Genomic DNA, 27,722 nt, shown 5'->3' with positions numbered 1-27,722 from the left:
AGGTACACAGTACCAGCTAAAAGTTTGCTTCTCAGCTTCTTGTGCAATGTTTTTTCTTTAGTTTTATTATTTTCAACATTGTAGATTAATACTGAAGACATCAAAACTATGGAGGAACACATATGGAATTATGTAGTAAACAGAGTATGTTTTATATTTTAGATTCTTCACCGTAGCCACCTTTTGCCTTGATGACAGCTTTGCACACTCTTGCCGCTCTCTCAGTCAGCTTCATGAGGTTGTCACCTGAAATGGTTTCCCAACAGTTCCCAGAGGTGCTGAGCACTTATTGGCTGCTTTTCCTTCACTCTGCCTTCCAATTCATCCCAGCACTCCATCACTCTCCTTCTTGGTCAAATTGCCCTTAAATAGCCTGGAGGTGTGTTTGGGCTCATTGTCCTGTTGAAAAACGGATGATGGCCCCACTAAGAGACAAACCAGATAGGATGGCAAATCACTACAGAATGCTGTTGTAGCCATGCTGGATCAGTGGCCCTTGAATTTTGAATAAATCACCAACAGTGTCAGCAGCAATGCTGTGATGGTGTGGGCCCCCCCCGATATGGCGGGTACTTTGGACTCATCAGATTAAAGTACAGATTTGCACTGCTCTGATGTCCATTCCTTGTGTTTTTTTGGTCCAGGGAATTCTCTCCTTCTTGTTGTTCATCCTCAGTAGTGGAGTCTTCGCAGCAAGTTGACCATGAAGGTCTGATTCACACAGTCTCCAGTGAACAGTTGATGCTGAGATGTCTAATCTGTGGTGCTGTTAATTTGCACTGTCTGAGGCCTTTACTTCCTTTCTCTCCTCATGAGAGACAGTTTCATCATAGCGTTTGATGGTTTTTGGGACTGAACTTGAGGATGCATTCAAAGTTCCTTAAATTTTGCAGATTGACTGTTGTTTCTCTTTACTTAGTTGAGTGGTTCTTGCCATAATATGGTTTGAAATAGTAGTCAAACAGGGCTATTCCCTGTATAGAAATATGTACCAATTCTACTCCTGCACAACACAACTCATGGTCTCAGACATATTAAGAAGGCAAGAAATTCTACAAATTTACTCTTAACAAGGCACATGTGTTAATGGAAAATCCATTCCAGATGACGACCTCATGAAGCTGACTGAGAGAAGCCAGGAGTGTGCAAAGCTGTCAGCAAAGCAAAAGGTGGCTACTTTGAAGAATATAGAATATAAAATATAAAATATATTCTGGTTTGTTTAACACTTTTTTGTTAACTACATAATTAGTGTTCCTTCAAAGTTTTGATGTCTTCAACATTAATCTACAAAGTATAAAATAATTAAAAAATATATATAATAATAAAGCATAAACCATTGAATGAGAAGGTGTGTCCAAACTTTTGGTGAATTCATTTAGGAGTCACATTTTTGTGTAGTGTGTGTTTAGCAGTGGTACATTTATTAATATTAATAAAGATATAATAAAAAATAGTAATGCCACAGTGTAAAAATGCATGTTACATGCTGGACAGGATTACTTAAACAGAGTATCATCTGAAAAATATACTTCAAGTATCAAAAAGTACTCCTTTCTGAGTGTCATATGAATACTACATACACGTAAATATGCTGAATTACCATCGTGGATGAATGTAAACAACATTTTAAGTTGTATGTGGTAAAGGCGGAGCTACTGTAACTGCTGTATTTCCAATGTAGCTCTTAGGTACAGCTCTAAGAGAAATGCAGTGGAGTAAAAGGAAGACTACAGTGTTTCAAATACAATGGAGTGTCGGTGTAAAGTAACGGTGGTAAACCAGGAATAGGCTTCAATGCAGTGGCTGTGTACATGCACTTGTTACTTTCCACCACAGTTGGTTGATAGTTAAATTTAACCAGTTTAACCACACCAACGCGAGGTTCTGCACGCAACGTGATCCTTGCTCTCGATCTCTCACACAAACAAAAGAAGTTGTGGTGATACTCACCCCAAAGGGATCCCTTCAGATGGGTCGGAGTCAGACAGGTCTCGAGCCCAGAGCTGCGGAAAAGTCGCCAGTTTCACCAGTTTCGCTTTTCAGCCGAGGTCCAGTACTTGCTCCTCTCGTTAGACTGGCTCTGACAGTGACTTGTCGGTGGGGGCCGTGTTGGAGTCCATGGCACCGCTGCAGGGTGCACACCGAGCGCAGGGTACATGGAGAGCTCACACTACAGGGCTGAAATGGGAAGTCATACTGCTGAGTGGACGAAACTGCCGCCCAAAAAAAAAAAAAAAGTCTTCACTAAGTCACTTTCAATGTAGTGAACCACATGAACGCGCCATCGGAGCTCATTTACCTTTAAACTTTGCGCGAGAAGTTTGATTTTCTCCTCATTGCAGCTTCTCAAGTACAGTATTCACATCCATGGAGACAAGATGACTTATTACTCACAGCAGTTGCTTTTTAAGCGTCTTCATTCAGATGTAGTATCCCTATCAAAATTTTTTTATGATGAGTTCATGACATTAATGCAATAACTTACCAACGTAGCAAGTAGTCAGACTCTCTTTGGAGATACAGCATTAAAACACCCTGCCTCACACATGAAGCAGCAGCACTGGTTAACTAATACTTAGTAGGCCTATACTTAGTGAGATTTTGAGTGCAGATCTCCACTTAGAGAGTGCTTGCTTTGAATGAAAGATGTGAATCCATGCTCCACCATTGGTATTATGCGTCTTATAGGAATAAAACATATTCCCATGACGACATTTAAAGGCAGTCAATACTGAAATGTTATATAAGTTAATATTTGCACAGCTGTACAGTAGTGTGTAGAGCGGATATAACTAACTGGTTCATCTCAGCAATATTTGTCATCTCAAGCTTTTCTGCAGGATTCACATAAGGTGTGGAATAGTAAAGTCTGATCATAAAGACATAAAAGTAGACAGGAGACTGAAAGGTGAGATGAGGCTGTCACTTAATAAGTCACCAAAAAGTAAAGTTTGATTAAACCACAGTCGCAAACAAGATCATATGAAATCCAAATACCCAAAGTTGATGAACATTTGGTTTGAATGACCCTTTTATGGTCTTCCTCTAGACTGACGATAGTAAGGAAAATACAACTACGTTCACATGCAAAGAGCACATTTGCTTGTAAAAGTTCAGTTTTCTGGACCTTCCCTAGGACTGCACGGCTTAACACCAGATCGATCTTGATTGTATTTGGACTGAAGATCTATTTTTAAGACCAACAACTTGTCTAAAATTGTTGGTAAATAAAAGCAAGTATGAGCTATACTTGAGGGGAAAATAAATCCCTCACAGATGGAAAGTCCAGACCCCTTCACCCCTTTCAAAAATGCAGTAACAACATGTGTGTGTGGGGGTCAGCTTGGTGGCAGCAGTGTGAGTTTCTGTGTTTGTGTGCTGTAGGGGTTTCCGCGGTTTAGATGTCTGGAATGTGAGTGGGCAACTGACAAAGCATGTTCTTCATCAAAAACCCATTCAAAGTGCAGCATCGGTTTACAGCCCCTCACAGATGGAAAACACATCAACATGGAAACAAAGCTAGTTTTATCAGATTACGAGTTAATTTGTTGACTGTTAATGTTTTTATTCTTAAATACCCCCCATTTGCTGTGGAGACTACATGTTTCTTTGTCTTAAAGTCCCCCTCCACTCACACAATTGTGTTACGCTTATTGTTTCTTAGCTTGGATGTTTGACCTTCACAGCGCAGGATGAGACTGACACAAGAAGGCGTGTACTTACATGTACAGCATAATTGCAACAGCACAACCAGTTTGAACGACAATCATGGTCCAATATGTGACTTTAAAAAGGGTATTGTGAACATTTGAAACCTCCAGCACACAAACACTAAGAATTAATTTTTCAGAGAGAGGGAAACATTTTCAGTTAAACTTTTGAAAATTACAAATATTTGCATATTAACAGATTCTGTATTTTTCAATGAGGGAGGAGGATATGTATTTTTAAGGTATTTCAACTTAATGTGGGAAAACAATACCACAGGGAGGGGATTTTTAAACTTTCTCTACATATTTACACATTTTTCAGCACAATAATCATTGACTAAAACATACTGCTGCATAGTGACGGACCAACTACGTCAATCTAAACCCATGATTAATATGAGTTGAAGAAAAACATTCAACACTTTCCACCTTTTGAATTGCATGTCGCCAAAACATGCAATGACATCACCACAGTGTCAGTGGCTTAGCGTTCACCAACCTGCTGTACCTGCTGACAGGAGGCAGAATGATGTGTTTGGTCATGTCTTAATAAGTAACTACATCAACTGACTACATCACACACACACACACACACACACACACACACACACACACACACACACACACACACACACACACACACACACACACACACACACACACACACACACACACACACACACACACACACACACACACACACACACACACACACACACACACACACACACACACACACACACGAATATTTACGAGTTATTTTAGGATCACAATTGTCTCATCGCTTTTTGCTGTGGTCTGTTATTTAAGCTAAGCAGACAAATACAACTCTCACATTTGTTCAAGGACTCGTTTGTCATTTCAGTCCTCCTGTATTCACAAATATATCTAATTTAATCATATTTACACAACACTGGAAAAGCATTGGTTCTTCAGGTCAGTCATTCAGAATAAGGAAATATTCCTATTCCTCAGTAACTCAGAAAAATGTAAAATACCAATGATGTAAAAACTAAAGAGAAATAGAACTGAGACTTAAGAGAAATACGTACACTTGCTGTAACTTGATAGAAATTAGGCCTGCAATGCTGCAAAAGCTAGCTAGTAGCGCACAGCGTGCTGGTACTTGCATGATGGCCGCTTCAAGGGAGGCATCATCTATTTGCCAAGTTTCGTGGTATTTGTTTTGTCGTAAAATAAATACCGTTGTAACTCGGTTCTAGGTAAACAAGATACAATCAGCATAGTTTGGAGATGTGATCTGAGCAGTGAATTGGAACAGACCTGAAGAAGGGAGCTCTCTGTTTCCACCGCTGCTCGACAGCATGAAGAACACTTGTGATTGCTTGGTGACAGTGAAGAGTTGCTTTATGCACTTAACTTTAAAAAGGTTGCATAAAACGTGGACACAGTGGACATAGGTACTGATTAAGTGACATGATAGCAACAGCGTGAGACGGTAAACAAAATGAGATATGGCATGTCCTTCTATACCAAATTTACAGGCAATGTTCCAGTCGATATGTACAGCTATGGATTTTATGCTCCATAGGTTTAATAGAGGGCTTTTACAAGCTCAGATCCAGGCTCAATAATAGCAGAGTAATGGAAAGCACACTGTAGAAGGGATGAAGGTGAATGGTAAACACTGGCCTTGAGTGAACACTGGAAATTTGAAGGACTATATTTTTATAGTCGTTTAAAATTCATTTAAAACAAAATCAATGAGACCTTGATAGCATAATCAATATTTGTTTAAGTGTCAGTAACTGAAGATATGCATCAAGGTTTTCCATTCATGTCACCCACCTCTTTCATTATCTGTTAAGATGGATAGATGAATAAAGCAGACTGTGCAGCGAGTATTTCCCGCATTATGTTCCCTTTGCTGTGTTGACTCAGACAAACTATTGTTACAATATTGATCGAGTAAATGACAAGATGGCAGGGCTGTGTTAAGGTCCAGCTGATGTGATTGGTAACCGATCAGTCCGTCCTCCTGTCAGATCTCGGTTCTAATTCCTCTTCCAGTTGTAATTGAGCAGACTGCGAGGCTTCGTACCATCAATGCTTTTCTTCTCTGTAGGTCAGTTCCAGTTCCTGGGCAGGTTCTCGAGGATCCTGCGTCGGTGTGAAGGGTTCGTCACTCCTGCGGCGCGAAGATCCTCCTCAGTGATGCCACTGTGGAGAGGAGAGGTGGCACAGAATCACACTTGACTGAAATTCAATCGTAGTTCAATAGCCGTAGGAATTTTTAATTGCTCTGTAAAGTTAATAACTTCATAGTCTGGTAAATGTTAAGTACCTGTGCCAATACACCATGTGTGACAGTCATGTTGAGTCAACTCTGCCACATGTGCATTAGTAATTTGATCAGGCCTACAACTTATTAGTATTTCAACTCTCCTGTGAACATTGAGGCTATTTATACAAACAAATATATTAGAAAAAATAGAATAAGACTCAGTTAATACACCCGGTTTACTTGTTGTTGTTTATTCGTTTCATGTCACGTGTGCTTTTTTTTTCTGGTTTGAGGATTCTGCTCTTCTGAATTTTGTGGCTGTAACACAGAATGAAGCGGAAACCAAGCAAGCCAAAACAGGGCTTTGGTGGTGACAGCTTTCGTGTTACAACTAACACTACAAATAGAGATTGGGATGGCTTTAAGGTGCGGTATAAATTTCCTAGCAGCAAGTCAACACATAAATGCCCTTAGTTGCAGTTCCTTTTAATAGCTGCTTGATGCTAGCTTCCTGAAAACTCAAATTATATTGAAGGGACTGAAACCTTTAACCTTTCATTTGAAAAACAAAGTCAGTACAAAAAGTCAAAAGGCCTTACAGCCCTTTTCCACTTCTGCTTTGTGTCCTAGTTTTGATTTAGAAAACATATTAAGATGCTAGCAGAAGAACATGTTTGGGGGCATTTGCTACATTGGCTTTAGTATTAGTATCTCAGCCTGTCGCACTCAGCTGTGGTTGTTCTTGCATTTCCAAACTCAGTTCCATCCCAGCTTCATCTTTGTACAAACTTTTCTGGCTCTTGTCACTGCAAAAACACTTTCTGTATTTGTGTGTGTGTGTGTGTGTTTGTATAGCAACAGTAATCACAATATTTGTGTCTGCCAGTGAAATGCAGTAACGAGGCTATGTACTCTGTACGGCTTGTGGACCATGCCATCTGAAATCATTTTACCTGAAGTAATCCAGATCATCCCAGCCATTGAGGCTGAGCCCCAGGGTGTACTTCTGAAGACCCAGAGCACTGAGAAGCTCCCGCACAGTCTCTGGTGCCCCTTGGAGAACAGACGCCTACGTTGAGATAAAGCAGAAAGATTTTTTTACAGCGAAGCAGGAGCTGTGTCTTTTAAAAACCGTCTTTGAGAGCAGCATCCTACCTCTTTCTCCCAGCTGTGGCTTCTATCTCCATGCATGGAAGGACCATTTCTAAAACTTGGCCTCTGGTTGGGTGTGGACGGGCCTCTCTGCTCTGTGGGGAAGAAGTCAACTTCGCTGAGGGACTTGGCAATTTGCAAAGCAGTGAGGGAGTTGTCCCCTGTAGGTCCAGGGGGCTGCTGATCCACCACCCAGGGAACAGAAGACTGACTGTGTGGTAAGTGAGTGGGGATGTAGGGGAAAGCTGACGGCGCCTTGGCTGCCCGGATTAGATTGGTCCTTTCTGGGAGAAGCTGATGTTGATCCCTTCTGGCTTTTTCCCTGATGATTGCTGAGTGATTCATATACAAGTTCCTCAGGTTCTTCTCAGGCAATATGGAGTCTTGAACAACATTTTTACCTCGGAATTTGTCTCTGGGTTGTGAAGTCTGTTCCTGGTATTGTGACATGGCCTTACTTGAGGGTGGAGGTATGGGAGATGGGTTTTTGGCCGGGAAAAGCTGGTAGGAGGAGTTGGTTTGGGATGAATGAAGGTCATTGGTTGGAGTGTACTGGGGCAGGATGGCTGGAATTTCAATCTCTGTAAAGTCTGATCTGCGACATGGTCTTCTGTCAAAGCCCTGACGTCCTGAGATTTTTGGGAGCTGCAAAGCCTCATTTCCAGACCAGATCACCTGAGGGTCCCTTCGCGGGGGGAGAGCCTCCTCCACTCTGCGTGCCACTGACACACCTTCAAAGATGAAGTAGGCAGGATTGGTGTAGCTGCTCGGAGTTAGTTTGGGTGGAGCTGCCGAGGACCTGCAATGAACATATCAGTTCTGAATTTTGTTAACTGCTCTGAAGTTTTCTGAATTGTGCCCGGCTGCCTGCCCTTTTTTTATTGTGCGTTATTATTGTTTTTATTATTGCACAACCAATTTTATTGAATGAAATGAAATGAATATTGAACAACTAATGAAAATCAGGCAGTTGTAACACACTACTCCTAAATATGCCCTGTAGATCTCATGAGCTCACACTAAACGGCGTAGGTTCTTAGCAATACACCCACCAAGTGTGAGGTTGGTCAGATAAACGGTTGTTTAATTAGATATCTACTGTATCACAATATCACCTGCACATGGCCAACAGAATTTGGTAAAAAATTTCAACTTATTTTCAAAATAAGAGGATGCAGTGGAAAGTAAAGGAATTATAAACCTCCAAAAGAAAATATTGCTCCTAGAAAAGAGGGGATATGATGTCATGTGATTTGATAGTGATAATGCTTAAGGCTTTCTGCTGCTTAACGCTAATACTCAGAAAAATGATGCAGTCCTCACCTGTTTATTGGGACCCGTGTGGATGCAGGAGACATGTGTCCCCTCCCTGAATCTTTCTCAAAATAGAACCACTCTGAAAAAGTCAAACCACAGGATATGAACAACACTTTCGTAATGAGCAAGACTTCTTCAAAGCCTGTGTTGGTGCGTGGAGGCAGAAGGCAATCACACAGCATAGTGGTGTGTGTGTGTTTGTGTGTTGTTATGGCGCCTGACCTTCAGTGTCTCAGGATGCATCTGGTCAAGGTCAGTCAATCAGGAGCCAAAAGAGGAAGCAGTCGATAGATACCAGCAAGTGTAAAGCCAAGCCAGGGATCATTGAGGAACCAAATAGAGGAAGCAAAGTGAGACTCACAGGGGAGTCCAAGAATGCAGCGACAGTGGAGATGAAGATTTAGTGGGAAGTGATAGTGCAAGCAAGGCAGAGGGTAGGAAATGACCAGTTCCGCCTGACCCACCATAGATCTTCTCTCGCGTTCCCCGTCTGTCTTTGGGCACATGGATCCTGACCCGTCCTCTTATGGAGCCCATCTCCTCGCCTCTGTGACTCAAAAATGTCTCGAACTGCTCTGACGCACCAGTGAGTGAGCGCAGAGCCACACAGCATTCACCTGTAAAAAAGATTTTCACAAATTATTCATTAGATCAGGAACTTTCCCAAGGGGCTAGGAACCTTTGGAGGAACTAGACTCTAAAATAAACTCCCAAAAGTCCCTGTTTGGCAGGTGGGACTTTTCAAAAGTACAGGAGCTTTGGAAGTGGGGCTTGCAGTGCTTAACATATGTGAGTGGTACTCACAGCATTTTATTTCAGACACCATATTTAAAGGCAGAATGAGTGTGATTTTCCTAAAAAAAAAATTAAAAAAAGCAATGTATAGACAAAAATAAATCCCAACCGGACTGTGTGGCAGTGTCTGTATCTGCAGAGACACTGCCCTCTGCCTGTATTATTATTTTTGGAGTCAGCCTTTGGGCAATGTGTAAGAGCACACACAATGTGAGGTCGAGACTCTATAAAAAACATAGCAACCAAGTTACAATCATCTCTCTCTGCTCTCTGTGTCAAAGAGCTGCAGGTCTGAGCTACACACACAGCAGAGACCCCATAGTGGACTGGATGAAGCTTCACTCCTGCTACATTCACACAAACTCTGACAATTGATCAATTTCCACAGGTTGTGCAGAGGTGTGGATGTGTTTATTTGTGATTTAGAACATGAAGGCAAGTTTTCTATTCCGAGGACTAAACATTTCAGGTACTTTGGGTAGAAATGTGTCTAATGAGACATCTGGCCCTGAAACACAGCAAAGTGTGGCGTGCCACCCATCCATCCAGATAGTCCCAGTGTGATTACCAACCTGTACTTCAGCTACATTGGAGGATAATCACATTTAATCTGGAGTACTTAGAAGAAAATATATATTTATAAGACTCAATTCAGTACATCAAAATTTGTACATTTCCATCTTTTTTCATAGAGATGAAAAAACTGCAATTGTAAATAGTTGTAAATAGAAGAAAGTTGTCATTGTCATTTCCACAGAGATGTGTTTCCAAACTTTTTAAGACCAATTTTTGCTGCCCAAGCTCAAGCTGAACTCTGCAAACCATATCAAAACATAATGAGACTGGATTAATTGGTAGCACTTGTGGTGAGACTTAAAAAAGAAAAGAAAAATTAAAATAAATCATGTCATCATGTTTGGATGAACTGTCACTTTATGGGCACTTATTAGCCAACTAACCAACCTAGAGGGATGTTCTGAATGGAGTAGTTAATCAGACAAACCGTACGACTCGAACCCATCACATGACTTGACAGACAGCAGGAGGTGCTGGTCCTGAAGATATTCCATGTCGGACATGATTGGAAGAAGCTATGACAGACATAAATAAATGGTTAACAATTGGACTTCAAAAATAAACTTTCACTTATTTCCAAATGGAGTGATCCTCTGACCTTTGGTAGTTGTTTGAAGGACCAGCCCAGTTTGAGAAACCCAGGAACATCACAGCTCTGTGAGTCATTCTCACTTGAGCGCCGTGTCTCTGCAAAGAAAGACATGACATTAACTATTTTTTAACTATATTTTGCCACTGTGCTGCATGAGGCCTTACATAAAATACCTTGTCAATGTGAGACCATACCTTCAAGGCAAGTCGAATGAAATTCAATGAAGAACTTTGCCTTGCTTGCCGTCTTCACAATGGCCTCGATGCCTTCCAGCTCTATCCAGGCCCTCTCCACGCTTGAATTTAGATCTGTGTGAGACAAATGCGCATCAATACCGTTCACTTAATGAAGGGATTCAGTTGTATTCCATCTGTTTGTCTCCAAGGGGCCACAACAATGACAGCACCTGTTCCTGTTCTGCTGAACTGTGGCGTCACTCCCACTTGGAACGTGGCGAAAACAGGTGAATGATCACTTGTGAAGATGTCATCTGTGCAACCTGGTAAAAGAAAATTACATTACTTTAAAGTTATAACTGTAATAACAACAATAAGTGTCTTCTATGTACTGTAGCTAAAATGATTTTACAGCACTGTAAGGCAGATGAGCTACATTTCACAATATGTGACAAAAGAGTGAATTTGCTGAGGTTAGTCAGAAACAGGAGTTCATGCTGAATGAGAGGATATGACTGTTTCTTTATGGACCACAAACCAGGATGTAGGAGTTGGGTGTTATTTGTTTTGAGGGTTACTCTCATTTCACAGTAGTACAAATGAAAAAATGACCACGGATATCTAATTTGAGAATGCTGCATCAAAACCTTTGGCTATGTCAAGGTTGAAGCACCGCCCTCTCTTTGCTGCTCTTTTATGTCTTATTTAACTGTGTACTGATCTACTTCATGCTTTTTTGAATATTATTTAGTTATTTTTATCTTCAGATCTTACCATATGCAGTGCACATGACGTGCATGTCTGGGTAGGACTTCCACAGAATCCTGTCACACCATGATGGAACATTGACCCGCACCTACAGAAACAGAAACAGCACAACATTGTGCTTCTATGCATGAAACTGCCAGATATATAAAGTGTATGCAGTGAATGCAGGTCATTCATTCCTGTTATGCCAGACATTCCTTTTTTAGAGTGTGGGTTAATTCTTAACCTCCTATTTTTAGCGGTCATGGCAGCTGCTGTCATAGCAAACTAACCCTACAGACCTCTTAAACCGGATTAAGTTACGCATGAAAATATCTTAAGTGAGTTAACTGTATACTAAAATGCCCCTAGGGTATGCTCTTTGTTGTTGTACTTTGCTGGTATATATATATTCAGCATCAGAGTCTAAAATACAATAATTAATCAATCAATCAAAAGTTACTTGGCTGTCCCACCACAGAGCAGGACATTCTGGATCACCACAGTAAGCAGAGCCTTTCACTCCCCCCTGAGCTGCCCACTCAGACCACATCATGATCCATCTGATTCCTGCCTACAAATGCAATTGTTCTCTAAGAAGCTCCAGTTCTCGGCAAACAACTTTGCGTTTATCTAGTAGGGGCTCAGACACATCACCAACTTCATGGCCAACAAACTGAATGAGTTTTACTGTCGCTTTGAAAGACAATGGGGCAGTCCTGACACCATCCCCTGTGACTCCATCCACCAGCTCCAACTAGTTCCACCTCCCCCTCCACAGCAGGGGTTTGGGCGTCTCTACAGCTGCCCACCTCAGACACTCACAGACACTGAGACACTCCCTTCCCTCAGGAGACAGGACCAAAATCTTATACCACAAGAACAGCTTCTTCCTGTAGCTGGCCTCATCAGCAAGCCCTCCCCTCCACTGCCCCCGTCCCCCAACACAGACTCTTAGCTCCACCCCCCGTAGACACAACATGTTACATTAACATATATCATGCCTCCTCATGAGACTCATTACATTAATGCCCTTTTGGACATCCTCTGATCGCCATACAGTAAACACTCTCCATACATCATACTGTTAACATTCCCTGGTCAGCATTTTTCACACTCCTGCACTAACTGTACATCTTTTTCATTTAAAAGCAGATATATTGCATATATTTTTTCATATTGCAAATATTTCAATTTGATAATTACATTCCTTGACATACAGTACTTGTTTTTTATTCTACTTTCTTCTCAATATTCAATGATATGCAGCAACATACTGAGGAAAATTCTGGCAACACCAGACTCTAAAATGTCATTTAAAATGATTAAATGATAAATGATATGATGAAATGACTTTAACACTAAACAAGACAGCAAGTGATTCAACACTAAGTGGCTCCAAAAAAGAAACCTTTAATAAACATTTGGATTACTTGACCTTCATCAGGACCGTGATTAAACAAAACTAAGAGTCTATGGCGTGCCAACAGCTCTGTGAGGCAGTACTTCTATCTCTGGTACACAATAATCCATCTAGAGACACTGAGATTTCAAAGGATATACGAAGAATTTAGCGCCTATTAGTGGCACTAAAATGGAAGTCAGTCCATCACAAAAGTCAGTAGGATTTATCATCCAGGGAATATGAATGTCTGTAAAAATGGCATGGTGATTCATCCAATACTAGTTAGAGATATGAGTTTTGTCGCTGGTGAGGCTAAAAACCTTATTAGTTGTACATGTCTAAACATTTTTAAGCAGCTAATCAGATGTGTAGATATTGTTTTTGATTGTGTGCATGCATGCTGTGTCTTGGGCCTAAAATAATTTTTCATCATCCTGTTTTGCTGAGGTGCCTCTGTGTAACAAGAAATGACTCACTCCTGAAGTCTTGTACTTTTGCCACAGGTAGCAGTCTCTCGAGCCCCGTTCATACCGATAGGTGGGTGGAAATGCAATCTTCTCTTCCTCTTAACCGTGATGAACAGAGAAAGATTGTAGTGAGGTAAGTTAAGAGGAGAGCTCAGTCATAATTAAATGGTACTGTATTTATTTATGGATGATTTATTTTGTAATTGCAAAACAACATTAACTGCCTTATATAGTATTTAAAGCTGTCAACAGAGAACAAAGGCCGATAGTCAACAAGAACTCACTGAAATTGAGAAAGGCCTTCCTCTTGTGTCTTTCTCGGGTCAGCTGGTCTGCACACATAAGCTCCTCAAACTCTCTCTTGGATACGTGTTTCAGGATGTCCTGGAGTCAGTGACGACCAGAGAAGGACAATAACATCAATGTCTGGGAATTGACAATTATGCCACATGTACCATCCAGCCAAGCATTCAAGGGTGCTAAATCAGAAGAGTAGTGAGTAATAAAATAAAATGGTCGGCCCCACCTGTACATCCAAGTCGAGTCTGTAGTTGAGGTCTCCACACCAGAAGAGGTGGGTGAAGCGCAGGCTGATGTCAAAGGAACTGAGCTGTTTGTCACCCAGAGAAAGCAGTCTGAGGATGTCCACAAAGTTCTGGTTCCTCCTGAGCATGATATGGAACACAAGAGACAATTGTACATCTGTTTAATACAATGTAGAAAATTAAAAAGGAGCGCACACACTTGGTCTGACATATATGTATACACACATGTACACAATCTACCTCAGGACTTTCTCACTTCCTGAGGTCAGGTGGCAGTTAACAAACCCAAAAGATGTCCCGTTGAAGAGGAAGGAGACACCAACAGCCCCCTTATTTCCTGAAACAGCAGAAGCACTCAACCTTAAGCCCCCAGGTTAAAGAAAATACATTTTTTCCCTGTAGCCATGCATTGATATTTCTGGACATGATATTGTACATTTTCTTTATTTACTTAATGTGTATTCATGAGGATGCAACGCAGCCTACCCAATGTGTTCCCCAAGCCAGTCTTCACATTGGCAGTGTTCACATGACTGATGCGACTCTCATGCTCCGGCTTCACAAACACAGCCAGCCTCATATTCCAGAGGGACTGTACTGCCACCTACAGGACAATGCACCACATTACAATTGAGTTTCCATCCAGTAAAATACGCAATTACAGATTTCTGACTTGATTTGACCCATTTCAAAAAGTGTCCAATTCAGTTAAAACAGCCACTGAAACACAAGACAGGAAGGTGAAGTGGTGGTTTCATTTCAGATCACATCATGATCCTTTCCTATGATCTGAGATGCTGCTGAAATTTTTTTTTTCATTGCAAGTAAAAAGTGCGTGTTCCCTACCAAGTGTAATATTTTACAGTTATACATTAGGAAGGGTGCCCTTTGAAATGCTGCAGAAACTGTTTTCATCTTCTCTCTAACCTTGCGAGGCAGCTGGTTTTCTTTTCACATATACAATACTCTAAAATGAATGAAGCACTGATTTACATGATGTTAAAATACAAGCATTGCTTTTTATGGTTGTCTATTGAAATGTCCTTGGTTGATATTTAGCTCGCTTGTCCAGCAAATTACACAAATGTTATGCATTGTTCTAAAAGCCTTCTGTTTTACCATTTGTGTTTTAAGTGAAACAGAGAATTTACCATGACTATTTCTCACCAGAGGCAGAGGCACCAGAGACATAACATCTTGGTTTGGAGAAATGTGACAAATCAATGTAGATTAACTGTGTTACTGGGTATGGTTTCACTCTGGGATGTAATATTTTGTGCAAATTTTGTTCATTTTAGTTTATTCATTATGAACAAACTAAAGAAATAAATGTAAAATGTTGCCTATCACTGTGCTCTACCTGCTCTATTTAAGGAGTACTTTAAAGCTTTAACATTGTAGGACTGTTAAATGATGGATCAATAAAACAATCTCAAAATCAGGTTGTGACATCACTTAAGCCACAAAAGCTTTTATTCAGCTTTTTCCCACATAGGTTGTAGTGCTCCCTATGACCTGTTAACATGCTTTGATGTGTAAAATGAATTCCCTTTTAACCATTCTGGGCAAGTTAATTTGTGAATGTTTCTTCTGGGAGATATGGTAGTTTTGTGGATAATGTACCCTATTTAAACATACTGTGAGAGTCACCAGTTGAAGTTGAAAAAAGCTGGAAATGGGAGAATTACTTGTTTGAAGTCAATGTTAGTATAGCTGCGAAGGGTTGCTTTGATATGTTCTGTCCATTCTCGCTCCCCCTGAGGGCTTTCCTGAGTCCCCAAGGCATAGATGTCATGAGGGAGCAAGGCGATCGACTCATCAGGGGTGTGTCCCAAACCGCAGCAGGTTACCCACGACTGCAGGCTGCGAGGAGGAGGGAAACCACCTGCATACACCAAACAACATAGTAAATAATAATTTTAAAAATCCATCTCCCTCTAATTTAGCACATTAGACATACTTTAGACACTCATATAGTGAGTCTTCTGTTGCCTGAAGAGACTGTCATCATATTTATAGTTACCCATGTTCCAGGTGCCAACAAACACAGAGACCACGTCAGGTTCACTCAGCTGAGAGTGCCTGGTTTTCATCAGCTGCAGCAGTTGGCAGAAGGCATCACGTTTCTAAACGGGATGAGAGTCACTCAGTGAAGGGATGGGACAGGAAACCAGTTTCACTTATTAATGAAATGTATGTTCTAGCCTCACCCGTGCACTCTCAAAGGTCATCTCCCATGGCGTGTTGTGGTGGCTGTCAACTACCATGCGTATCTTGGCTGGACTGTTGTGGAACTTGCCAATCTGAAGGACTGATGCACAAAAACATACCAGCAGATAATTATACAACATATTTTCGAAAAGCAGAAATGCTATCGGCACTAAAAAGTAAACATTTTCTTACTTCTGTCATGTGAGACCCTCTCTATACCAAATGAACCAGCCTTCCTGTCAAAGAGGAGCACTCCTGTGTCCACATCCACAGAAACGGTCTGCCTACCGTACTTCACCATCTTCACCTGGACACACAAAAGGAAAACACCTGTTTATATAATTTTCATTGTCAGAGATCAGTTGTATGATTTGTCTTGTTTTGTGTCATATTTTTTTAAAGATGAAGTGTGTTTACTGAATTTTGTTGATGCCTGTTTCAACCTGATTTACCTGAAAGGAGTGGACTGGCAGCTGTCTGGTTTGGTTCTTGACAGGTGTTACATTGGTGGCTGTTGGCTCAGGGGGAGGTGGGTTAGGCTGCACTGCCAGGTTGTGATTTGTCACTGCATCTTGTAATGCTTTTAACACCTTCATGAGCAGATCATTTGCAGTGTTATAATCAAACTAGTGTTGCAAATCATAAACAGTATTGGCTTGTTATTTTGTCTGTCATTGTGAAAAACTCAACATCACTCAGTTACTGACCACTGCCACTAAAGGTTACAAGACTGTGAATGTACTGACAGTAATGTAGAAGCAGTGGTGCTGGAAAATGGAAAAATACCATAATTAGTTTGTTTAAGAATTATATCTCCTATGCTCAATTATCTACGATACCACCATATGAAGAAGTATTAGTGGTATTCATAGAAATCACTGCATTATCACTTGTGAATCTTGCCATTATCAAGAAAAGCCACCAACAGACAATTTTTCTAATGTTTAAGTTGCTCAGTTTTATTCAAACCAAACATACCCTTTTCTCAAGTGAAGAAAGAAGGCTGACCAAAGCTGAAATCTTACACAACAGGCTGTCTATCTCCATCTCTGGGCCCTTGATTAAAAAACACAAGATGAACAGCACAATGAGTTCATGTATAAGAAGGAATCTTTATCCCTTATAGTACTGAGTTACCATTTTAGACAGCTAGTTCTATTGTACCTGTGCCTTGGTGTGTGTTAAAGAGCAGCTGGGATGGTCAAAGACCTTGGCCAGGGTTTCCAAACTTGACAGAGTCAGGTCAATCTCACTGTGGATTAGATCGATACACAACTTTTGTTGAATGGACACATATCTATTTACATAGATTTCCATGCTGAACAGAACATATACTAGTAAAAAATAGTATACTACTAATACTGCATTAGTAGTGAACTGCATTAACAGTCCATAACATGCTAACCTGTTAAGTCCTTGGCAGGCAGTGCCCAGAGTACGCTTGAGGTGGCATAGAGTCGTTGCCCCTTTATGCACATTCTCAATGTCGAGAGGCAGCTCACTGAAGAGGTAGTCATTGAGTAGACCTATCACCTCACCCGCAGTACTGTAGACAGGATAAAACAGGCAGAATACAGACTGTTATATTATAAACTGTGTAACCCATTTCTGCTCTGTGGACAGTACTGCACCCCTCTTTGAAACATTTGCTGTTTTAATACACAGGAAATGCTATAGCAACACGTTTATTAATAGGCCAAAAAGAAAAAAATCAATAAGAGAGAACAGTGTTTCACATGTTGTTTACTCTATGTTTGACTGGCAACAGGAACATATCTAAATGAGAAAATGTTGGTTAGAAGTTGGTGGTTAGAAACAGGCGGCTAACATTAGTGTGTCAACAAATATGGTACTGCCACAAGAATAAGCAGATCTAGAATACATGCAGCCTAGATGGACACTATGCAAGGGTCATCTTTGAAAGAGAGTTTTGGCAATTGATAACCGTTTTGTATTTAAGCTCGATAATTGTACCTGGAAGTGTTCAGCTCCTGTAACTTATCCAGGAATGGGGCATGAGGGGCTAGTTTTGCTGGTGGTCCTGTCAAAGGCACTGTGCTGACAGAGGGTGGAACTGGAGGTGGCTTCTCATCATCTGTGCATACAAGAAACATAAAATCATGAATAATTAGCTATGAATACTGCAGCCGTGAAACGGGGTCCTTGGAGCCTTTTAACAATATTTTACGGGCATGTATTGTTTTATTGTGTGTGCAGGAGTGCATGATGTATTTTCTTTGTACATCAGCTTGTGGGCTTACCTGAGCTCTCATCCCCAGTGTCTGTATCACGGGGAACAGCGTAGAGGAGAGGAGTCACCAGGCCTTTGTGGGGATGCTGGTACCCCAGCACCAGGTCCTCAAGTGTGCGGAAACAGTTCACCTGCACCCCCTGTGTTGTCTGTGAGACACACAGACACACACGACAGAAAACACTGAGTATATGTACTGTCAAAATCACATGAACCATCTGTCATTGCTGTAAACATAAACTGGAAAAACCACAAAAAATGTAAATGGATTCATTGTAAATGATAAGACATATATTATACAAGCATGCAACACACTGATGTTGAACTCAGAAACACATTCTTGAATAAATACATAGCAGTTTAAATCAATGAAGCTCTCTCTTCTCTTTTGTCAAAATTGCTTTCTGTAATACAAAATGAAAAGATGCTTTGTTTTACAGTGTTAGAGCTTCTTCACTTCACTAAGTTCTATTTAATTGCAACTTCACTATCTATCTTTTATATATAACAAAGATGAAAAAGCTTTCAAAGTCTTTCAAAATACCATTATTTATTGAATAAATTAATGTCTAAAGTCTCTATTATATGCATTAATTTGAACACAAAGTGGAATAACTGCTCTAATCAAATTTTAGACTTAATGTGGTTCTTAGTAGATGTTTCCCCACAGGGACACCACCAGACCTCTTCCAAAATCTTATTTGGTAGAACAAAACAGAAGTATTTATTTGCACGACAGAAAAAGACGCATACAGATGACTTGCTCTGATAAAAAGCGTCCCTGGGGGGATTTCGAAAGCTCTGCCCTACTCCAAACAGAAGAGGTGACATCACTGACGGCTACTTCCTGGCTACAGCAGCAGTTGGCTGTCATGTTTCACTTTGAACTGTGTCAACATTCCCAGTCAGTCTAAAACGCCCCCCAAAAAAACATGGAAAGGAAGTTTTTACATGCATACTTTCACACATTTCAGCCACAAGCAAAAGCAAGCCTACTCTCAAACTTTCCACAAAACCCTGCACGGCTACACTTCAGTGGCAGTCAAAGCAGTACAGGCAAAAATTAAGATTAAATAAGCACACATGCCGTGTACAGGTGCTGCACATACACATACATTGCTACCCTTCACATGCACAAAACCAACATAGTACACATTAGACTATAATACAGAGCAAGGTTTTTTTCCTGTGTCCTCTTTTTAGAAATTTTTGTTTTCATTTTGCGGTAAAAGTAGCCAATTTTTTGGCTCAAGCTATCTGTCCGTTTTGCCAGGAACTCTTCAAACAGTATTTTCTATACCACAAGGACCTCTTGAAAAGCAATTAAAAAGAAATGACGAGGAATAAGAGACAGTGAGAGAGAAAATGGGGCCCAAAATATCTCCATGGCCATCTTGGAAGAGCAAAAAAGCAAGCATGCGACTTCTGAGTTAGAGGAGCAAATCCAGTGAGGGGAAATACGTACTGGAGGTTTATACAGTGGAAAAACAACTGAAATAGCAACAGAGTTAAAAGGTCCTCATTTGAAAGCAGAGGGTTTTTCCAAGTCAAAGGCTTGGCACTCGTTATTAAACTGGTTATTGGACTTTAATATGCAGACAGTTTAAAAAAGCCACAGTTGATTTGCAATTGCGACGCAGTGAAAATATTTATTTCTCACACTCTCTTGCTTTCCCTCATCCACTGTGTGTGTGTGTGTGTGTGGTTTCAAACTTAGTGCTTGTGTGTATTTTTATCTCCTAATAACTAGGTCATTTGCTGACTAAATGCCCCCCTGCTCAGAGTATCAAAAACAGACACATACCATCACTGGCTTAAACTGTGCCACATCCAACAGACTCATTATGTCTAATACAAACACCCCCGTACACACACATAACAAGTAAGCACACCCATTGGTCAATGGGTCCAGTGTGTGGGTTGAGTAGGAATCTCTGAGACATAAAAACAATTTCTCCTCTGTGCTGCTGAGCATATGCTGCAACTATGTGGCCACATGGTAGAGATGCCATTCAAACAACAAGGCTACTGCAGTCGTAGCAGAGCCTGTGCAGAGAGGAAACACAAACGTGTTCCTGTTCTCCTTACGACAGGCAATAACGAACCATTGTTTGATTCCTGTAACTATTGTGTTTCTCTTTTCTGCGGTGTTCCTTGCCAGGCAGAGGATTCAATGTTGTGTAAACATGAAAACTCACCTGAACCGCTAGAAGGCCGTCTGCATCGGGAAGGATGCGATAGGTGTGAACATGACGTTGGAACCTTTGGAAACCAAAAATGACTCTAATTAATGGCATTGCAAATTACTACTGCACGCTTCTGAGTAAATATTCAAAGGGGAAATATACTTAAATTTGTTGTTTAAACAAGGACCAGATGTCTAGCTGTAGTTAAAGATACTGTAACTTTCTTAACAAGGCGCCAGTTGTTTTATAGATCACTAATGACGTGGCTCGTTCTAATTAAACAGTGTGTGAGAGACACTTAGATCGTCATCTCCATCAGTTTCATGTGAGGAATTTGTTTCAGGCAGAACTTAAAGATGAATGGCAGCTTTTGATCAGCACAGCTACTGTATATTACATGAACGAAAGGGCACCATGATAGCAGAATGACTACATAAAAATGTGCGGAGAAATTAAAAAACTAAAAGAAGGGATGACATATTGAGCAAAGAACGAAGGAAAAGAGGGAGCACTGCGAGCGGCCGGGCTCAGCTTTCAGGAATGTATCTGGCTCAGGCTGATGAGCAGTCAGCGTAGTGCGGTCGCTGGAGCTCCCGCCCTCATTCAGGGGCCCCAGGGAAGAAAGAGGGGTAAGAGGGGAAACAGGGAGTCCTGGGCCAGGGTTTGACTGGCTGAGATGGACTGTGTTCAGATAGGACAGTCTGACTGGTCTGGAGAGGGTGTATGTGTGAGGTTGGCCCAGCCCGTATGCAGCACTTTGAGCCGTTTCTTTGCTGCCTGCTGGCAAATGATGGTGAAAGTGATGGATATGACAGGGGGAGTGAAGCTGCTGAATCAATTTACAGATGGGGACATTCTGCAGAAATGTTGAGTTTAGGAATAGTTTCCAATTCTATGTGCCAAAATCTAAAAGCCTCACAAGATTAGGTAATTAGGTTCAGTTTTACAAGAAGAACTGCCTTCTGTTTCATCTCGCATAGGGCAGCATTTACTACTTCAAGACACCCTGAGTGAATCATTCATTAAATATTTTCAAGGAGGTGGAACACATAAAGCAACATTCAATAGCTTCTATAAAAATGATTTGTGGTGACTGTAGAGAATCACTTGCATTTTCCTTTCTTTTAATTTACACAACATGACTTTAACTATTAACAGTACCAGCTTGCAGGTGCTCATACAGAACGTACTGTCTAAGACATCATAAAATCATAAATTAGAGCAATCAATCAATCAATCTTTATTTATATAGCGCCAAATCACAACAGCGTTATCTCAAGACGCTTTACATGAAGAGCAGGTCTAGACCAAACTCTTTAATTAGAGAGAGACCCAACGATTCATGAATTCAAAATTAAGGATTTAAGAATTCCCACATGAGCAAGCATCAGATGTTATATTGAGCAACAGTGGCAAGGAAAAACTCCCCTTTAACGGGAAGAAACCTCGAACAGACCCAGGCTCAATGTGGGCGGCTTCTGTAGGGGTCCGTGTTGGGTGGAGGTTGGACAGAGAGAGAAGAGAGAGGGAGAGAGATAGGCAGTTATGTCTGGTTGTGATTGGTATGATGGCTGTCCTCTAAGTAGGTGTGAGTGTTTGTGTGTGTGTACTCACAGCAGGCATAATGCATAGGCTCCTGGCACAGACTCACTGTCTCTCACTAGGTAGCTGCCATCCCTCCCTGCCCGTGCCAGCAAGTCCTCTGCATGCACACGGCTGATGTCACGATGATACCATGCTGCCGTAGCCATGGTGAGTTATATTCATAAAAATAATCCACATGAGGTGATGAACTTGACATAACACAAATTCAACTCAAGTTTACTGAGTCAGGCTTGCTCAGCTGGCATCGCGCTGACTGTCATTCAGGTTGTCAGCGCCAGAGTGCGTTGAGTGCTTCACTTTGGTGTTCAGAACATTCCCATGATCCTTTTCTTCATAATCAAAGCATCAAAGACAATCCAACACTTTGTCTATATCAGTTAGCACTTCCTGGGTCCTTGTTTGTTCCTTCTGGGTCACACATCCTGTGAGGAGGAAAGAAGAAGCATCCAGCTGATTGTGAGGTTAGTCCTCTCCAGCAGCCTGCTCCTCAACAGAAGATCCAGTCCGCCTTTCTGATAATATCCTCATGTAGAGAGACCCTGTTTCGGTTTTTGGTTGCAATTTGTTGCACCCAGGTGGGTGTGTTGCTTTTACAAACTCAGGCCATCAGAGCAGTGCGACGGATGGAGAGGGACAGAGGTAGAGGAAAAAGTAGCGAGAGGTGCTGCACAGTCTGAATGAAGCAGCCACCCCTGAGGCAATGACGGTGCCTCTAGCTTAACCACAAACACAAGTCCTCCTTTTGTCTGAAAACAAAAACCCCACATGCAAACAACAGGAAAAGAAGAACCAAGAATGGCAAAACAAACAAATCAAGCCACACACACGGCGCCCACACACTCACACACGCACACAGCAGAGACAGAAACATACCAGATGGAACTCAGTCAGCACTAAAACCAGACAGGCATGCAACAGAAACCAGACTAATTCAAATGATTTCCCAGCTCTGTTGCCATATAAGGGAATAGGAACACCCTCCAAAAAGTTCAGCTGATGACTGCAGTTGTCTTTGCTTCTTCCAGGCCCAGATTCCATTTAGAGTGTGTCTGGTTGGATGTGGGCTACTCCGGGGGTCTCACTTTCATGCTGGATGTTTGTGTGCTGGCGTGTGTGTCTTGTCAGTAGAGTCCCGTCCGCACTGGCGTGGTCTCCAGCGGTTCTTCAGAGTGCTGTCAGAGCAGAGGGAGGGAGCAGAGAGGAAGAGGACAACCCTGTTAGAGCGCAGGGCAGACAGAGGAAGTGACTCGACATTCCAGATGGCGGACATAGCCAGGAGAATTCTTGCAAGGGGCTCAACTTCACCACCCGTGTGTGAAACAGCAGACTGCTTCCTTTTTCTTTTTCCTCTCCTTTCTTCCTCCTCCCTCAGCCCCTGCCCCGTCTCTCTCTCTCTGCAAATTCCAAACAGAAAACACAGCTTTCCACACACAGGTGAGCTGCCTGGCTAATCCTCAGTTTCTCCTGTGTTTTTTATCATCTTTATCTTCAGGCATTTCATCCTCTGGCAGACATATTTACATTCTTTCATCCTTTCCCTCTCCTGTCCCGATCCTTTTCATTTTGTCAGCCGCCCTAAACTTCCTTTCCCGTCTTGTTCACTCCTTCCCTTTCAGCAAAAAGCAGCCTCCATATGGTTATGATCATCCCTTCACTTTCTTATTTTTGCCCTCCTAAAACATCGCCCCATTATTCAGCCCTCCTACTTCCCTCCTTCTCCATTAGCTGAAGCATATAACTCTCTGGGAAGCTGTTTGGTCCCATATTTGCTGTTCTGCCTCTCACTACTCAGCAGAAATGTGCTGACCACCAACCGCAGCCCCCATAAAACAAACAGACCCAAGTCCGTCCCAAACTGATGACATATCAGCCTAACCCTCGATGTGTAATCAGTACAGCACATAATTGAAAGACATACAGTGTCATGACACTGCTAAATGTTAACATCGACATGCTTGCATGCTCACAATGACAACAAAAACATGATGATGTTTAGCAGGTGATGTTTAGCAGTATGCATAAGTTATAACTGAAAACACTGACCTGCTGGTAACACTAGAGGAAAAGTCAGAGGATCATTAGGGTTCATCTTCTGGGGGTAAAAGCATAAAATCTACTAAATTTAAAGGTGCAGTGTGTAGGATTTTGGGGCATCTATTGGCACAAATGGATTATAATATTCCTAATAATATTTTCAGTAGCGTAGAATCATTGTGTTTTTATTAGCTTAGAATGAGCCCTTTATACCTACAAAGGGAGTGGTACAGTAGCCCAAACTGGACAAGCAAAGCCTTTTGCATTTTTATGTTGAAGTTGCAGCTTAAATTTGGTGGCGCGAATACACCAGTTCAAAAATGAAGAGGAAGAAGAAAGAAGAGGAATCATATTTTATGCTGTGAGATGTTTAAGAAAATACATTTTGACAAATGGATGATCACATCTATTATTAAGCACAAGAAAATGCAAGGGAGTGTGAATCCTCATTGGTCACCATAGCTACTCCTACACAATTGGAAAGGATGCTTTCTTAAAATTATTGTTGTGAGTTTTAAAAAAAACGAAGTAGACAAATCACTTATTTACTTAGTAATTCATTAATTGTGTCTTTGGCTGAAAGGAATCAGAAAGGTTTTACTGAAATTTGGTTGGTAACTGGTTAGGTTATAAAAAAATATGTATTGTCTAAGATCTTAGTCAGAGGACAAGCTTTGGTGAAGATAATTCTCTGATGGAAGATTGATGAGATTTTCCAAAACCACAGAACTTTACCAATTGTTATCCATCACTGATCCAGTTCTCTCTCTCTCTCTCTCTCTCTCTCTCTCTCTCTCTCTCTCTCTCTCTCTCTCTCTCTCTCTCTCTCTCTCTCTCTCTCTCTCTCTCTCTCTCTCTCTCTCTCTCTCTCTCTCTCTCTCTCTCTCTCTCTCTCTCTCTCTCTAAATTCTACATAATATTCTGCTTATGCAAGGGTTGGATTGGACAGAAGGACTGGATTGGCCAGGATACTGAGACAGACACTGAGACAGCAAGATGTACTCATCACTAAGAACTGCCTGTTTGCTTTCATTTTCCATGTCAGCTGTCAGATTTTGAATGTCATTAGCATTGTTTTATCAAACTAGAGCCAGACACCCGATCTGTATAACTGTGTGCTTGAATAGCTGTAGTTCTGCTGATAATAAACAGTACCTCTGTGGAAATGTATAACTGTATGTAGTACTCTATACCACATAAAATCAAGGCCGGGCAGCAAGCTAGGCCTTGGGAGCCAAAACACATTATATCTTAAAGGAGAACAATCATTAGATAAATATGTAGCTGATTTCTTTTAAATGCATTCAGTGCCATTAAAAGCACCTCCACCAGAGGATAAACTGGCTACACACAATTAAAAGGCATTCTAAACAGTAAATATTGATTAAAATCTTGACAATACATCAAAATAAGCATTTAAAGTTGAAGGAAGGTTATTTTTTAAAAAGAACAAACATAATTCCTCAATAAGTCACATCATGAATAAGAAATCCTCTGGCTTTCTGACTGATGCAACGACAGACCTTTAAAAGTTTTAGCACCACTTGAAGTTACAGCTGGCTGGAGGTCAAAAACAGGTAAGCTGTAACTACCTAACGTTAAGTCTGAGTTCATACCCTGTGTGTGCACTGATCCACACTGATCGCACACTTCGCACTGATGCACATTCAAATCAGTGATGTTGATTTTAGTACTGTGCATCAGCAAATCTTTGTTGAAGTTTACACTGACAGAACTTCACACAGTTCACATAAGGAAGAACCGATTAGCTCAACATCTAGTAGAGTTTGTCCTTGTTAGCATCACTGCCTCAACTTAGTAACACTCTGAAAACTGTGTCGTTAAGAAGAGGTAATACCATGGTGCTGTAATACACTGAGACCAGTCAACACAGCCTTTGAGGGGCAATGTTGACTGTCTATATAAAGTACCTGCCAAAAATGGCACCAGATTAACTGTAAGGGGCTTACATGACTGTTTATAACCTGATACGGCCATAACTGGAAAAAGAGAACCAAAGAGAGACAGTTTACCATGCAGAGAACAGAAAATAAGATTACCTTGGCTTCTTTTAATGTCTTTTTCCAAGATAGTATGAAGTGGTTTACAAAAATACAAATCCATGTAAACTGTGTAAACAGAAATGCTCAGTAGCTACATTACATAACAAGCATTACAGCACAATGCTGTATCTGAAACGTTGCTGTGAATAAATCTATGAATACACTGTCAGTATTCCTATAGCACTGGGAGCATTATAAGTGGCTTCATTTAATTTGACAAGCCAATTGTAAATAAATGTCCGTGAGCTGCAAAGCTTTCAGGCTGTGCTGTTCCCCTTAGCTTTCTTCAACCCAGGTGTCTGACCAGTGAAGCGCACACAGGCTGTATCACTATGACTGTAAAGGCCAATAATAGAGCAATACGCAGAACAGATGATAATAGAGGCATTTTGGGTATTTAATTTAGATAAAATAGTTAGAAAAAGGTTCCACTTTTGGTATTTGTTGACAGAGATGCTTGAAGAGCTGTTGCTATAGGATTTGAATAGAACTAGAACAGAAAGGCCTCACATTTGTTTACTCTGTACTATATTGTTACGACTTGGCATTTCAGCTTTCAGCTGAGAGCACAGTGGTTAAGTTTTGCAGTTGCTACTAAAAGCAGTGGACTTAATAATGATAAATCAAAGCTATATGATCTCCAAAAACAGAAGAAATTAAATTCTCAGGAACCTTTTAAAGTCACACACAAACACCATTAACATATATGCCACACAACTAATTATATTTGAAAAAATGCTTGAAGATGTGAGGGAATAGAAGTGAAGGGCTTGATAGGAAAAACCTGAACACTCAGTTTTCAGTTTAGGCTACAGCTTGTATGATCATTTTCTGCCAAAACTGTGGCTGTGATTTTGGTGTTACATAAAAGCCTCACGTTTCACATAAAGGAGACACTGCTCCCACATATCACCACTCTTCCAAAAGTAATTGTTTGCTTGAATTTCTTACAGTGACATCTGGTGTACTACAGCAGTCTTAAGTGTGCTTTCCACAGTCTATTATGTATGTTCTGGATTTCATGTTAGATTCAGACATATAAACGTGAACCTACAAGTAATATATGGAGCACCTATGTAGAATGAATAGAGAGCACCTTAAAATGCATTAAACAGCTTAACTTTATTTTGCCAGTGGACTCGATGATCCGGTGGTTAAAGTACAGTGCTGTTGTCCTGTCTGGGCAGCTTTAAAGAGATCTCAGACCTTGACCCCATATGACAGTTGAACAGAGTCCAACAGAAATGTCCACCAATCTAATTCATTAGCCTTGACTGCCAAGGTGTGACAATCCATCCATAAAACTCATCATCCAGCGCTATCAGAATCAATCAATTACACCTGGCTGAGGAGGTGAGAAGATCCTCCAGCAATCCGCCCGACGGATTTGCCTCTTTAGCCCTGTGCCAAGTCAGAGACTGGATATTCTTAAAGGTCACTGCCCATGAATGAGTGTCCTTTGGAAGACCTGCCGGCAGGTTTTAGCCGGTTAAGGTTAAGGTTAACCTGTGTCTTCTCTCCAAATGAGCTAGTCCAGCCTCACAGAGGACAAGTTAACACATTCAGGTAGTCCTTGTCAACTTATAAAGTCAAATATTACAAAGGTTAAGACCAGGAAGTTCCAGCATGTTGAGGTTGCAGC

The 27,722-nt window shown here is 41.1% G+C and overlaps 1 protein-coding gene across 1 annotated transcript; it reads right to left on the bottom strand.

The window, feature by feature from the left end:
• Positions 1-4,717: 4,717 nt before the first annotated feature.
• Positions 4,718-22,510, bottom strand: inppl1b (inositol polyphosphate phosphatase-like 1b). Its single transcript, XM_070836613.1, has 27 exons — positions 21,993-22,510; positions 20,391-20,454; positions 18,203-18,341; positions 17,916-18,036; positions 17,347-17,487; positions 17,106-17,193; positions 16,920-16,997; positions 16,394-16,531; positions 16,134-16,248; positions 15,941-16,041; positions 15,754-15,856; positions 15,419-15,615; positions 14,217-14,334; positions 13,971-14,067; positions 13,712-13,850; positions 13,470-13,569; positions 13,195-13,283; positions 11,341-11,422; positions 10,797-10,889; positions 10,585-10,698; positions 10,397-10,485; positions 10,226-10,313; positions 8,892-9,044; positions 8,434-8,506; positions 7,114-7,909; positions 6,912-7,027; positions 4,718-5,894 (listed from the first exon to the last, which is right to left on the bottom strand). Exons 1-27 carry the CDS (start codon positions 22,127-22,129, stop codon positions 5,801-5,803), a joined length of 3,663 nt encoding a protein of 1,220 aa, XP_070692714.1. The 5' UTR covers positions 22,130-22,510; the 3' UTR covers positions 4,718-5,800.
• Positions 22,511-27,722: the final 5,212 nt, after the last annotated feature.

The sequence above is a fragment of the Pempheris klunzingeri genome, chromosome 9, assembly GCF_042242105.1.
Source record: "Pempheris klunzingeri isolate RE-2024b chromosome 9, fPemKlu1.hap1, whole genome shotgun sequence".
Lineage (NCBI taxonomy): Eukaryota > Metazoa > Chordata > Actinopteri > Acropomatiformes > Pempheridae > Pempheris > Pempheris klunzingeri.
Note: the sequence above shows the minus strand (reverse complement) of the source record. Positions and strands in the feature narration are given on the sequence as shown.